The following is a 15,274-nucleotide window of genomic DNA, read 5'->3' on the forward strand; positions in this document are numbered from 1 at the left end:
TTCCCACCAGTCTCCTTTGTAGTTTTGGGACAGGGTCTTATTGTCATTTATTCCTGGCTGGTCTGGCACTAGTTATGTAACCCAGGTTACCTTCAGGCTCATTACAGTTCTTCTGTCCCAGCTTTCTGAGTGCTCAGATTATAGTCACATATCACCATGCCTGGATCCCCACAAGTTTCTTTCTTCCAACCTGTCCATAGCCAAGTCCAGCCTTATGACTTCCTACTATTACTGCTAATAGGTTTTTGTTTTCCGGTTATGCGAGTTCGAACATGGGAGTCCTTTTTCAGTGTCTTTTTGTTCTTTCTGGCAGTGCTAGGGACTGAACCCAGGGCCTTGCACATGTTGATCAAGTACTCTTCCACTGAGCTGCATCCTTAGTCATCTACACTGGATTTTGTATCAGTTTGCCACATTTACTCTTTCATTCCTGTCATACCCAATAAATTAAGGCCCTAGTATACTTAATACTACTTCTGCTTAATTTTATATCTTTTATCTATTTTTTTTTTTTTTTTTGGTAAGAGATTGTGGTTCTCTGAATGAAAAATGTTCCCCCATAGACTTGGATATTTGAAGACTTGGTTCCAAGTTGGTGGTGCTGTTTGGAGGGGTTTAGGTGGGTTCAGTATGTCATTGGGGGCAGGTCTTGAGGTTATATAGACTCACCATACTTCCAATATGCTCTCTCTGCTTCTGGCTTGCCTTTGAAGACATGAGCTCCTGGCCCCCTGCTTCTGCTGTCATGCCTGCCACTGCTGTGCCTCTCCACCATGTTGGGCTTTTATCCCTCCCGAACTATAAGCCAAAGCAAACAGTCTCTTTCTTCAATGTCGTTTTGTCACAGTGACAGAAAAGTAACTAATATAGAGAAGGCACAGAATCTCACTGTGAAACCCAGGCTGGCCTCAAAATCTTCGTGCTCCTACCTGCTGCAGCATTCCGTGTGCTAGGATCACCATGAGAAGGCATGGAGGCCATGAGAAACTGCTTTTCTAAACTCCTGATTGGCGCCCCCAATCCTCATCTCGCTGCATATTTATTCTGCAATGGGACAACGAAGGAGTCAAATATTTCACTTGCATTGTAGATCTTCCATAATGTGACCTCAAGCAAACTTTCCTACCTTTCTCCCAGTACATGAGTCAGTTAACTAACTGTTTATCAGGCACTTCCATTGAACTAACAATTGTGCTGCACACTAGACTAAACTTATCTGTGTTTTTCAGTTATCAAGTATTTACTGAGTACTTACTATGTACCTGGCATTGCAAAGTCCTCTTTCAGTTTATCCTTGAATTGAGTCTATGTTCCCATGGAAATTCAACGCCACTTGCAAACATGGAGATTTCTTTTGTACTCAATAAGATTCAAGGGACATTTATTTGGTGCAGTGGTGTGGTATATATTATTGAATACTTTTTTTGCATTTTCTTTTGTTCGTGTGATTGTGTGTGTGTGTGTGTGTGTGCGCGCCCGCGCGCCCACTCACCATGGTGCATGTGTGGAAACCACACTATAACTTGCAGGACTCAAGTTTTGTTCTTCCACCATGTGAGTCAGGCTTATCGACATATATCTTTACCCACTGAGTCATCTTGCCTTCCCCAGAGTACTTATTTTGGTTAAGTTTTATACTAGGTGCTGTTGGTAAAGGACAAAGTAATATCTAATTTCTGCCTTGGAGGTATTCATGATCTTGGAAAATGAATATGATAATGTATTGGGAGAGCTAGGACAGAGATTTGCCCAGGGAGGTCAGCGTCCTTAGGAACAAGAGCCTCCAACTGAGTCTGAGGGCATCCTGGGAGATCAGTGACTTTCAGTTCAAGCTTTGTCAACCAAGTAGAAGTTAATTTTGGAAGGATGGGGTACTTACTAGCCAAGCAGCAGCAGCAGCAGCAGCATGGGAAAACATACAGGAGAGACATTTGAACCATTATAGAACTACAAGGTGTAGTGTGTGTGTGTGTGTGTGTGTGTGTTTCAGAATATCTGAGGTAAATATTTCAGGGGAGGACAGACCGTAATAGTAAAGCAGCAGTCTGGGGCCACAGTGTTCCCAGCATTGTGCTCCATGTTGAGGGGCCAGAACTGAATGGGTGACACTAGAGCAAGGGTGAACATAGAAAAGCAGAGTGGAGCTTCAAAAAGTGCTGTCTCATAGGAAGCTGGGAATGAGTGACAGGGACTAAGGCAGAGGTCACACTCTTCCCAGAAAGGGTCAGATAAATACCTTAGGCTTTGCAGGCCCCAAGGCTTCTTTCAAAATTACCCAACTCTGCCCTTGTTACAGAAAAACAGCCATAAACAGCGAGCAAACAAATGGCACCACTTTTCCCAACACTCCACCTTGGATGGGCACTGAAGGCTTGACTTCACGTGAGGTGACTGTCACATCACAAAGGACCCTTTTGGGGTTTTATTATTTTTATTTAAAATGTCAAAACTGTCTTTAGCTTTCAGTTTGTTTGTTTGTTTTTTTATTTAAAGATGATAGGTTTCCTGTGGCCCTTTGGCCAGGGTCTGATTTTTGATAATACCCACACTAGGGGATGCAATCACAGAAAAGGTAGAAATGCACTTGAAAAGCTTCTCTCTCAAGCAAGAGTCAACACAGTAACAATAGCAGTGGGAAAGCTTGAAGGAAGGGCTGCTTATCAGAAGCTACCTGCTGAACATGTTGATAGAGTAGCACGGGACAGCAAAGGGGTCACAGAGCATGGTGGGGGTAGGGTGGATGATGATCAGAGCTGCTTCTGGAAGAGGCAGAAAGGAAAACAGAGGTCAAGCTAGACTGAGGGTCATGTTTCTGAAAGGAGGAAGCACCTTTGACATGAAGCTGAAGTGGGGGTGGGGGGCGGGAAGACATGAATGTGATATTGAATAAATTGGAGGGCAGAATTTTCCCAGAATGCTTTGCGTGTCCAGTAAAAAGAGAAGCAAGGCTGGAATTCAGAGTTGTTTATCTGATTATTGAAGTCTCTTAAGGGTGGTGACAGGGCTGAGAGGAAGATGGAAAGCCTAAGGACCAGACTCTCAAGTACTCTCAGTGCGTAGGAGTGACCAGGAAGTGGTTAGGTGGCGAAAATAAGGAAAAGAGAAGGTGACAGAGCTTCCCATGAAGGGTGTGGCTTTGAACAAGACGCAGGAAGCAAAGTGTCAGCTCCTTTAGGCTACAGGATTCATGGTGTGTACGTGCATGCACACTTGTGCACATGCATGTGCATGCACACACATGTGTGTGCATATAGGACAATAAAGTTGTGATGAAACGGACTGCCTCCACTTGAAACTGCTTCAGAGCAAGGAAATGGAGGGGATAAGGGACCCTGAGAGCAGCAACCGAGGGGATTAGGTGCTGTAGAAAGCACGCTGGATGGAGCGGACTGGCAGCAAAGAAGAGAAAGGCAGCTGGGAGTGAGAAGTGGGAACTGTGTGTTTGAGAGAGGATATTCCGAGGGGAGCTTAGGGCCATGGTTTTGACTGTCTGGTGAAGTTATTGCTGTGTAGATTCCTCCTGGAACCTTAACTACTATCAAGAGGCTGTTTGGTGCAAAAGATTAAGTTGTTAGAGCCATGGAAACTGGTGGGAGCCTGGGGTTGGAAGAGATTTGTTCATTGTGGTCGAGGAAACACACCTGTGACTTTGTCCTTAAGATCCAGACCCTTGTCAGAAGGTGATTTTTGTGCAGAAGCAAAATAGCCTTGGAGTGAGTGGCTATGCCCAAAGGAGGTAAGCCTGTTCTGAGGTGGGGGGTGGGGGAGGGGCATCCAGCTGGGTCTGAAGAGAGCACCCTGGGAAACTCAGGCATGTTCCTTTCCTGAGTTGCTTGCCTGTATACGGTAAGGTGCCCAGCCCTGTGTGGATAGGGAAGTACAGTTAGACAGGAAACAAGGGAAAGGAGGCAGGTGTCCATGGTCTTCTTGGGAAGACACATAGCCCCAGCTACTAATAGGAAGGAATAGGCCGTTATTGTTGGAAAAAAATATTCCTGGCCAGTCACACAGGACAACCATTCCAGAGTTGTTTTGATTTCCCTGAAGTTTGCTATCCTCACAGAGTTTAAGCAGTTTGTTACAGAAGAGGCATCCAGTTCGCTATCCTCACAGACCAGGTGGCTTGTAGTTGTTGTTGGGTGATGTGGCCCTGAGATGAAAAGGTTTCAAAATGGCATGCTATATACAAAATGGCAGGGTTGGGATAGATAATAAATAGTACTACTGATGTCATGAAGGCTTTGAGGAAGGATATATATTCAGAGAGGAAAGAATAAGCTAATTTAGAGGATAGACTTACTACCCAACAGATAGAGGCCTTAAGGAACAGTGGCAGGCCAGGGCTTGAGATGTGTAGCTTATTCGTGTAGAAGTGAAAGTCTAGATAAAACGAAGCCCAACTCACCTAAGGAGTGAGCCCGCAAGTATGGAGAATCTGAAAAAGTCCCCAAGCACAGCTCAACTATGGAGGTGAGCTGTGAAAATCTTACCTCATGAGTTCTAGAGGAATCTGCAGAAATTCCTCTTTGGGGAAAGGGAAATGAAAGGTAAGGAGTCAAATGGAAAAGAACCAGTGACATTTGCCTTAAAGTAACAGTAAAAAAGACAACAGGGGAGGTAAAAGCCCTGTACCAGCAAAGATTTCTTCCCCAAGGTAGCACAGCTCTGAGGTAAATCTGAGCACAAACTTGATTGCCTACTCTTTGCAAGGCTGATGAACCTATGTGTTCATTCCTGATGATGTATGACATATATTAAACATTGACATCCATAGAAAACCCGATTATATAGCTACATCTATGATCTATGCCTTTGTGTAAGTTCCTTTTTGAACTCTTACAGTGTTACTGTTTCCCCAATAAGGGCAGAATAAGGGGATCCCGATTTAAATTACAGAGCTGGAGATTGAGGCCACTCCCATGGGGACAACTTCTTATGCCTTTAAGAGACACTGGGGGACAATATCCAGATGGGTTATGAAGATCGATTTCTGTCCCCTTCCCAGCTGTCAGAATTGAATCCAAGTGGAGAGCGCGCAACCTGCGTCTGATGACACTGGCCCCGTGTTTCTTCAGCGGAAAACAGTGGATTAGATTCGATAAGTTTTCACTTTGGGACTGAGCTCTAGGCGTGCCTGTAAGTGGGTAGACAAGCCAAAGAATGGGGACGCGCAGGCGGGAGCTGCGGCGGTCACTTTAAGAGTGGAGGCCCTGCTGGGCGGTGCCTGCACCGCCGGCTGGGCTCTAGCCTCGCCCCTTTCCCGTGAGCCCACGGGGAGTGGTCGGACCACGGGCGGCTGCGGGTGAGGAGAGGGGCGGGGGGCAGGGGGTGGGGGGAAGACATGGCTGGGGCTCGGCGCGGCTGGCGGCTGGCGCCCGTTCGCCGTGGCGTCTGCGGGCCCCGGGCGCGTCCGCTCATGCGGCCCCTCTGGTTGCTCTTCGCAGTGAGCTTCTTTGGCTGGACAGGGGCTCTGGACGGCTCCGGGGGAACGACCAGAGCCATGGACGAGGAGATCGTGTCCGAGAAGCAGGCGGAGGAGAGCCACCGGCAGGACAGCGCCAACCTGCTCATCTTCATCCTGCTGCTCACCCTCACCATTCTGACGATCTGGCTCTTCAAGCACCGCCGGGCCCGCTTCCTGCACGAAACCGGCCTTGCTATGATTTATGGCAAGTGACTTGGACCCCTGTCCCCTAGCTGGCACGGTCCCTTTCTCTGCCTGCCGGTTCCTTCGCCTCCTGTTCTGGTCCTGCTCGGCCTACATTCTGCTCCCCTTCTCATTTCGTTTTCCACCTCGCCTTAAATCGTCCTCCGTTTCTCTGGCTCACCCCCTTTTATTTCTGCTACGCCCCCCATTTTTCCTATCTCGTTCTCAGCCTCGCCTCCCCATTTTCTCTGGCTCTCCTTGCTGTTTTCGCCTTCGACCCCACCCCCTTTTTCTCTGCTCCCTGCTGCCCCTTCTCTGCCTTCCAAGCTGGGGAGCAGGACCGGTGGGTGTAGAGGATGTGGGAAAGGGAGTCGGGTGCGGTGGATGGGATGGGGCTGGGGGCGGGGAAGACATCTTTGCAATCTCTGTCTCTGGGGTGTCAGTTTGTTTAAGGTTCGTTGAAGCTGCAGTAGTAGCTGTACTGCCAGCATCTGGCATTCATTTGGAACCAGAGTCGACCTTTACTTCTTGCCCAGCTTTTGCTATGCCTCCTTTCTAGGTGCAAATGATAACCTTACTCCCGTGGGACCCACACAAACTAAAAACCTGAAGTAGGCTACAGAAGGCTTAGGGCATTTTAAATATTGTCCTCATTTATTATACTATACCTGATGGGGAGCCTTAGGGTTGACCCTTTGGATTCAGGCTTAGGAAGTGAGAGTTATGGTAAGAGTTATGGTTCTTCCAGCCGCATGTTACGTACCATATGATGAGAATTGGCCAGCCAAGTGGTAATTAAGAACCTTCATGCATATGCATACGGGTGACTTGCTGTTGGCATGAGGTTATTGATCAGTTGCTGTGTAAATGATTTTGCTTCTTCATCTCACTGTGTTTTCTTTTGAGGTTATCTCTCTCTCTCTCTCTCTCTCTCTCTCTCTCTCTCTGTGTGTGTGTGTGTATGTGTGTGAGTGTGTGTGTTGGGGGAGGGACAGATGATACACGGGGGTGGGGGTGGAGAAAAAGAGAAAGAGACAGAGAGACAGAGGAGAGGAGGCAAAAAACAAACAAACAAACAAAAAAAAAACAAAAAAACCCATGGGCTTAGAAGCCTTTTGAGCCTCTCTAGTCTTGTGAGGGGAAAAGATCTTGCTGACAGTCTCATATCTGCCTAGGAGGGTATGGCTGAAGAGATGAGGGTAGACAGACAATCCTGTCTGTGCAGTGCATGTGTGACGATTATCTTCATTTGGTAGTCTTGAATTACTGAGGCAGCTGAGGTTTGTTCCTGACACTTGAAGATGGGCATGCGAAGGCTTGGAACTAAAAGGCGTTTTCTCATGCAGCCCCCACCCACCCACTTCAAGGAAACCCAGAGTTCTAGAATGTCCGTGCATATCAAGGGTGGCAATAAAAGGTAGTTGTATGGCTTAAGAAAATGCATGGACTCAGGCTCCCATTCCATTTGTAAGGTAATAAATTCTAAGCATGAGGACTGTCCCTGTTTGCTAGAATGTCAAAAATGCCATTCAATTTGTAGTGCCCCTTAAGGCTAATTGGTCATACAAACTATACATTTCATCTCCTTTCTCTGTGTGACACTGTATGTGACTTGTTTACTATCTTCAGTGAACATATACTGGGTAGTTTATTATTATATATTATGTACAGGAACTATAGACATGCATATAATGGCATTTGAACTGTGGTTAAGTGCAAAATGAGCCTTATATTGTTAAAATAAGGGCTTGATCACAGATAAGCTCTTTCCTATTGAGAGAAATGGTTTGCCATGGTAGTTGATGGTACGAAACTTCAGACTAGGGACTGGCATATTTAAAGGACTGATTGTGAGGGTCATGAATATTGCATTTTATTCTTTTTGAAAAAATTTTTTTAAAGATTTATTTATTTATTATATGTAAGTACACTGTAGCTGTCTTCAGACACTCCAGAAGAGGGCGCCAGATCTCGTTACAGATGGTTGTGAGCCACCATGTGGTTGCTGGGATTTGAACTCTGGACCTTCGGAAGAGCAATCGGGTGCTCTTACCCACTGAGCCATCTCACCAGCCCGAAATTTTTTTTTTTAAGAAACCAGGATGTGGAGAGAAGAATAAGTGGGCAAGAGCACTGGCTGCTCTTCCAGAGGACCTTAGTTCAGTTCCCAACCCCAACATAGTGGCTCAGAACCATCTATAACTTTAGTTCCAGGGACTCTGATGCCCATTTCTGGACTGTGGGCAGCGTGCACACACAGATAACCAACATACATGTGAGCAAAACATGCATCCACACAAAGTACAAATACATTTAAATTCTATGTCTTTAGGCTTTTAAAAAGAAATGTAAAAACCATTCCCAACTCTTGAGCCATGTAAAAACAGACTGAGGCCTGAAGCTGCAAACCCCTTGAGAGTCAGCCCCAGATTTCTGTTCCACAGAGCCAGCAACTCTGTGTGATCTTAGCAAGCCTCCGCTCATCTTTTCGTCTTACCTTTGTATTGGGAATAAATGATGAGAAAACCCTTTTTGTTCGCCTAGTTCTTGACTCCTGAGTAAATGCTCAGTAAATGATAGCTGTTCCTGTTGCTGTTGTAGCTGTGTGTTCTCAGGGTCAGAAAAGTGTTTTTTCCTTACTTAGTCTTACAAGACACAAACAGTATGGCTTTTTTAAAAAATCAAATAGGGACTTTGGACGAGCCTGAAAATGTTTGTTCTTTGCTATCTCATGTCTGAAGTAGGAAAACACAGGATTGCTGATGACCTTTAACACTTCTACAATGAGAGTGAATAGTGCCTTAGTAGTAATATTCCATGAGGGAACAACAAGGGTATCACTTGAAAACCATGAGATTCAAGAGTGTTAGTCTAGGAGTCAACCCTGGGATTGGCTTGGCATTCCACAGCTTGTCCCACTTTCTCATGAGAAATGACAACGGACTATGGAACAGTTGGGTTCCTAACTCCCAAATCCAGCTCCCGACTAAATGGGATTGGAACGACGTGTTTCAAAGGTTCAGCAAACTGAAGAAAAACACTATTTATTTAATAGAAAGTTATCAGGTCCTTTTCTGTAGCCCAGGCTAGTCTTAAGTCCATGGCAAATTCTGCTTCTGCCTCCCAGGGTCTAGGATGACAAGCTTTCATTGGCATGCCTAGCTCATTTATCCTTGTAAGAAGCAAGTGTAAAAAACTTAAAGCACCGCTGGAATGTGCTGGGGTACACCTGTGATCACTGAACTCTGGAACTTGAAGCAAGAAGATTGGAGGCTGTCGTGAGACCCTATCTCAAAACAAACAAACAAAAAGTAAACTTAAGTCACCTGTGTGGTCAGTTTCTAGATTGTAACATAGATTAATAGTTGCTTTAGTTAAAAGCACCGACTCTGACATGTGTGGGTATACAATGGAGACCAGAGCTCAGCACTGGGTACCTTCCCCAATCATTACTCACCTTGTTTTTTTGAGATGGGGTTTTCCAGTGAACCTGCAGCCCATGGGTGTGGCTAGAGTAGCTGTCCAGCAAATCCCATGGGTCTCTCTGTCTCTACCTTTCCAGAGCTGGGAGTGTAGGTGTGCTCTGATGGAACCCTGTTGGTACATGGGCTTGGGGGACCCAAATTCAGAATCTGTGTGGCAAGAACTTTGCCAATTGAGCCATCTCCCGAAGCCCTGCAAACACAGTGTCAAGGTGCCCACGTGTTTTGCTTATTGGACTAGCTTTCTTAAGAAGCTTAAAAGTGAGTCACTGTTAGTGAAAATCGTTGCCATCGTTAATTAAGTCTGAAAAGTGTTCACTCACTGCACTGTGCTTGGACGTAAGAAGCAAATGACAGAAAAATATTTGTTTTGCCTTAGAGAATCTTGCTTAGTTAAGTCCTAGGATAAACTGTTAATTTTGTCAGTAAACATTTATTATTAAATGTCTGTGCTAGGTGGCATATGGTGAGAAATGCATGTTCATGCCACATTCCTTGGCCTCAAAGTACTTAAAATCTAGTGACTTAATAGATAGTGTTTGCTGGGCAGTGATGGCACATACCTTTAATCCCAGCACTTGGGAGGCAGAGGCAGGCAGATTTCTGAGTTCTAGGACAGCCAGGGCTATACAGAGAAACCCTGCCTTGAAAAACAACAAAACAAAACAAAACAACAACAACAAAAAGATAGTGTTTATTGATGATTACAATGTGTTAGACTTTGTGTAATTCACTTTAAGGAACATTTCGTTTAAACCTCATAACCCCATGATATGGGTACTCTTTATTATCTTTCTCATTTTACAGACATGGAGATTAGTGCTCAGAGAGGTTAACTGGTGAACTGCTTGATATCCTAAGTTTAGTTAGGATTCAAAAAGTCTATCTGGTTTTAAAGTCCCATTTTCTTAGCCAGTAAATCACAACAGCTGTCAATAAAAGCTTTGACTTTCTTTGCTATCTTGAAATTCAATTAGCCATTGCCACAGAATTAACAGTGTTGTTTTAAGAGATTTTCTTTTTATACATATAAATGTGTTGTCTTCATGAATATCTGTGCACCACATACATGTACTGCCCTCAGAGGCTCAGGACAGCATCAGAACCCCTGGAGCTGGAGTCAAAGATGGTTGTGATCTGCCATCTGGGTACTGGGAATCAAACCTAGGTTCTTTGCCTGAGAAGCAAGTGCTTTGAAGCTGCTGAGCCTTCTCTCCAGGCTTCTATACCAGCATTTTTGAAACAAGTTATAAATGTTTTGATGAATGTATGCAGACTTTCTCTAGGGCGCCCTGGGCATTGAACCCAGGAACTCACTCATGCCAGATAAGCATCCTGCCACTGAGCTAGACCTTCATAGATAGCCTTTTAGTTTTTGTTTTAAGACAGGTTCTCACTGAATATCCCTGAGTGGCCTCAAACTTGCTCTAATTCTTCCTCTGTCTCTTGAGTGCTGGGACTATAGAACAAACATTTCTTTATTTAACTTCATTATTATTGTATGAATATGTATGTTTGCATTATGAGTTGTGAGTGCCGGCATGCATATTCCACAGTGTACATTGATGGTAGGAGGATAACTTTATAGACTGCTTTCCAAAGACTGAACTCAGTCCATTAGGCTCCTGTGGCAAACATCTTGCAGGCCACAAACACTTCGTAAGGGGTAGAAATTTTTATCAGTTTTGTCTATATTTAATTCTTCAGTGATAGTACTTTCATATTTTTGAGCTCCAGAGTTTTCAGGTGCAATAGGCAGGAAGACTGGGCTGGAATTCCTGAGAAGGTGGTGTTCCATTATCTAGAGAAGCAGACAGTAGTGGGCCCAAGTTGTGCTAAATTCCTTATCACCAGGCACGCTTGCAGCACAAGCAGATCATGAATGCATGGTAGGGGTAGGCTTCTGTTTTGTGAAAAGTATCTCTTGTTGCCTGTTATTAATTTAAATTTTATAATATCAATATATTCTATGCCTCCATATGTGTAGGATGCTAGAAGTTTCTGCTTTATCTCCCGGACAAAGCACTCTTTTGTGACCTTCCTCTTTACTAAGAATTGTTTTAATTCCATGATTAGGATTTGACCTTTTACAGACTTGAATTTTGTTGATCTGTCAACATTTTTTCAGAGATATTTCAATTTTCCAGATGCTGTAATGAAAGGATCTGTCTTATTTCCAGCATAAGTAATTGTTTTGCATGGTGTTGTTTTTACTTTTCCAAAGTGTGTGTTTCAAATCTACTCAAGTCCTGGGCCTGGATCAGGGCACCTGATGTTTCAGTGTAGCTTCAGGCATGCAGAGGAGCCAGTGCATACTGTTCCTTGCATTGGAAAGAGTTTATGCTTCTGTTTAATATTTATAGTAGCTAAACTGTGAGGCTTTTTCTTAACATGTAAATGCAAAGGGGTAACTTTTACTATGCCTCTCCGCTGGGAAATCTTTTGGTATAAGAGAGAAAAAAGTTATCACCTACACAGAGGGATTATATGGATACGGCCTTTATTCCCTCCTAGGTTATATCTATCAAGGATTGCTGATATCCTGGCACGATGTGCTTCCTTATCTCTCCCTGTCTATTTCTCCTTCTTGCTCCCCCTCTCTTTCTCTGTCCCTTTTCCTGCTTTCTTTCATTCATCGTATCATGGAGGTTATATAGACTTAAGATCTTTCTGCCTTACAGATGTGCTCACCACACCCAGTTGTGTTTGTACAACTGCTGTGTGTGTGTGTGTCTGTGTGTGTGTCTGTGTGTGGTGCTGGGGTTTGAACTAGGGGCTTTCCACCAAGATATACCTACCAGTCCAGTAGGTACAGAGGGTTTTAAAGTGATTCTTCATTTTAGGTCAGGACATTGGCCAAAATATTTTTTCAAATTCATATTGTGCTGTTCAGCAAATCATCATTGCTGCTTACCTTAACAAACACAAGTGGTGGTTGGGAGTTAACTATAAGGACCTGTTTTCTTTTCTCCCTCCCCTTTCCCTACCAGCTAAGGCTTTTAACTTCCCCATGGCTTTTACCACTTAATTCTTTTTATACAATACATTTTGATCATATTTTCCTTTACCCAACGCCTCCTAGATGCTCCTCACCTCCCTACCCACCCAACTTCATGTTCTCTCACTCAGAACAAAAACAAAGCAAACATTAAAACAAATGAACAGTAAGGTAAAAAATAATGAAATAAACGACCTCAAATGAAACATGGAGTCTGTTTTGTGTTGCTGAACTGCTCCTGGGCCTGGGACCCGGCCTGGGGTGTAGTCAGTATACTCAATGACACTATATTGGAGAAAACAGATTTTCCCTTTCCTAGTAGGAATAACCTGCAAATAGCCTCATAGTTGGGGTGGGACTGTGTCTCCATCTCCCCTTCTCAGTGCTGGGACTTTATCTGGTTTGAACCTATGCAGGTCTTGTGGATGCTGTCACAGTCTTTATGAGTTAGTATGTGTATCAGTTAATTGTGTATACAAGATGCCATTTTCTTAGAATCATCTACTACCTCTGGCTCTTACAATCTTTCTGCCTCCTCTTCTGCATAGATCTCTGAGCCTTTACGGGAGGGGTTTGATAGAGACATCCCATTTAGGGCTTGGTGCTCTAAAGTCTCTCACTCTCTTCATATTGTCTACTTGTGGATCTCCATGTTAATTTCCATCTGCTGCAAGAAGAAGCCTCTCTGATGAGGACTGAGTCATTTCCTTTTCTTCCTGAATGCTTAGCCACCACTTCTTTCTTTCTTCTCACTCCTAAGGTTTTTTCTCCTTACATTCATTATCAGTTCCTCAGTTCCTATTGACACCACAATGTTGGTTGTTAGGGATCAAACCTAGGGCCTACATCTGTGCTTTCCCCCATACTTTTTGCTCCCAGATGATTATCTCATGCAAGTACTAACTTCTACCACTGATTATCAAGTTGGGGCTCCCTACTTGCATTCTAGACTCTGCACATCAAACTTAGCATGTTTGAACCTAAACTTAGGGGACTGGAGAGATGGCTCAGCAGTTAAGAGCATTTGCTGCTCTTCCAGAGGTCCTGAGTTCCTGTGTCAGGCTTCTCCCAACTGCTGATACTATAGCTCTAGGTATCCTTCTTTTATCTTCCATGCCTGCCTATGACAGGCAGATTCATACATAAGAATCACAATCTTTTAAAAACTAACTTGGCATTTTCCTCCTGTGAAGCCATTCTCTCTGACGTGTTCCCACTTCATTAAATGGCCCTGCTTTCTACCTGTCTGCTCTGGCCAACGTAACCACCTCATTGACAAGTCCATTAAGACTCCTCTAGTCTTTCATTTCATTCTCCCTAGCCTATTCTACTTAGCCACCAAAGCTTTCTAAAACCTACTATCTTCCAGCCACCCCCCCCCACACACACACTTCTGGCATTATTCTCTTACACGAGGTCCAAAGCTCTTACTGTCTAATGATTGTAGTGTTCACCTAGACAACCATTTAGATCCTTTCAAGTCTAGACCAATATTTTAAAATAGAACTCTAATGTCAAGCTCATACTGAGAACTCATGATTTCTTTTTGCTTTAGGACAATAAAGTCCAAGCCCCATCCATTCTTTAACACTTGTGGTTGTTTATGATTCGGTTCCTGCAGCTCTTACAAATGTCACCGCTTGTCAGCTGCTAATGTAGCCACAGTGAAACACCTTGTGATTCTCCTTATCAGTCTTATTGTGCTATTTCTTGAGTAGATATATATTCTACTATGTCTATACCTATTTCCTTAGGTGACATTGCTGAAAAAAAAAGCCCTCTAAGGTACCATTCCCTTAAACTTAGTTAACTATTCTCTGTATTTAGAACATCTTGTGTGTGTGTGTGTGTGTGTATGTTACATAATGATTATTAAAATTGCCATTTTTGCTAACTGGATTGATAAGTCTTTGAAATGGACTGTGTTAGCAATTTATATCTTAAATGAATGGATGACCAGTCAGAACAAAAGGTCATAGGAAGGTAAAAATCTAGTTAGTACTGTGACTCTTGGCCTTAAGGAAAGTTCCAGAAATATGAGTTCAGTGTGTAGTTGAGATATATGCATATAATGGAATATCAGTTTGCCATGCAAATGGAAATTTGATACATTCTACAGCAAAGGTGAATGTTCAAATATTATACTAAGTGAAAGAAGCTAGACATGAGGCCATACATCATAGGATTCCATTTATATGATGCCTCCACTATATGTAAATCTATAGAGATGAAAAGGTTGATTATTAACTTTCAAGTGTTGGTACTTACAGGGCTAGACAGTTAGCTTAGTCAGTAAACTACTGTGAAGGCATAAGAATTTGAGTTTGGCTTCCCAGCACCCAAGTAAAAGCTGGCACAGTGGCATGTGTCTCTGAGGGAGGGCAGAGACAGGCAGATCCCTGGAGCTCAGTCTAGCCAAAATCCATGAGTTCTAAGCTCAGGGAAGACCCTGTCTCAAACAATAAGGTGAAGACTAGCTGAGGATGACACCCAATGTTAACCTGTATCCTCTACTACCACATGTCCACATATGTGCATGCATGTGTGCACACACATGTATATACTCTTTTTTTTTAAGTTAAAAAGAACCAAAATTAGAGTTTGTGTATAGGGGAGTAGGGAGTATTGTAATTTTTTGGAGCATTGAAAATGCTTTGGAATTAGTGGTGATTGAGTTACACTTGTGAATATACAATTTGTGAATATACTAAAGGTCACTGAATCATAGAATTCAGAAGGATAAATTTTCTAGCATTAGAATTATGTGTCAATAAAGCTATCCCTAAGCATTGCAGTTTATCGCTCCAGTTTTATAGAACCCAGAGAAGTGATTAGATCTGCATATGTGTAGGAGTAAAACCTCTGTGCTGATTCCACAGGACAGGAATCAGGGCCTTTTCTTTCACGTATTGATTTTGATGTGGGCATTTTACATTTTAATCCTGACCTTTCAGTGGTAGGAGAATTAAGTAAATCTACAAATAGTATATATATTTACTTTGCCATTTATTAAATATATATTATTTGATCACCTATGTGTATGTGCTTGGGAATAAATACAAGGAGCATATGTTTGTCTTTTTAACTGATGGATGGGGTTTTTAGAAACGTACCCTTTTGTGGTCTTGGGCTCAAACCCAAGGAGCG

The 15,274-nt window shown here is 43.4% G+C and overlaps 1 protein-coding gene across 5 annotated transcripts in view; it reads left to right on the forward strand.

The window, feature by feature from the left end:
* The first annotated feature begins 5,065 nt into the window (after nt 1–5,065).
* Slc9a6 (solute carrier family 9 member A6) overlaps nt 5,066–15,274 on the forward strand; it is a 54,681-nt gene continuing 44,472 nt past the window's right edge. For 2 of the 5 annotated variants that reach the window (XM_029473308.1, XM_029473310.1), the window contains exons 1-2: nt 5,230–5,302; nt 5,445–5,669. In XM_029473308.1, coding sequence (XP_029329168.1) covers nt 5,501–5,669 — 169 coding nt within the window. In that variant the 5' untranslated portion in view covers nt 5,230–5,302; nt 5,445–5,500. Of the gene's footprint in view, nt 5,137–5,229; nt 5,670–15,274 lie in introns of those variants that run through there. The other 3 variants (XM_029473309.1, XM_021152678.2, XM_029473306.1) reach the window with 3 other exon arrangements.

The sequence above is a fragment of the Mus caroli genome, chromosome X, assembly GCF_900094665.2.
Source record: "Mus caroli chromosome X, CAROLI_EIJ_v1.1, whole genome shotgun sequence".
NCBI classification, from domain to species: Eukaryota; Metazoa; Chordata; class Mammalia; order Rodentia; family Muridae; genus Mus; species Mus caroli.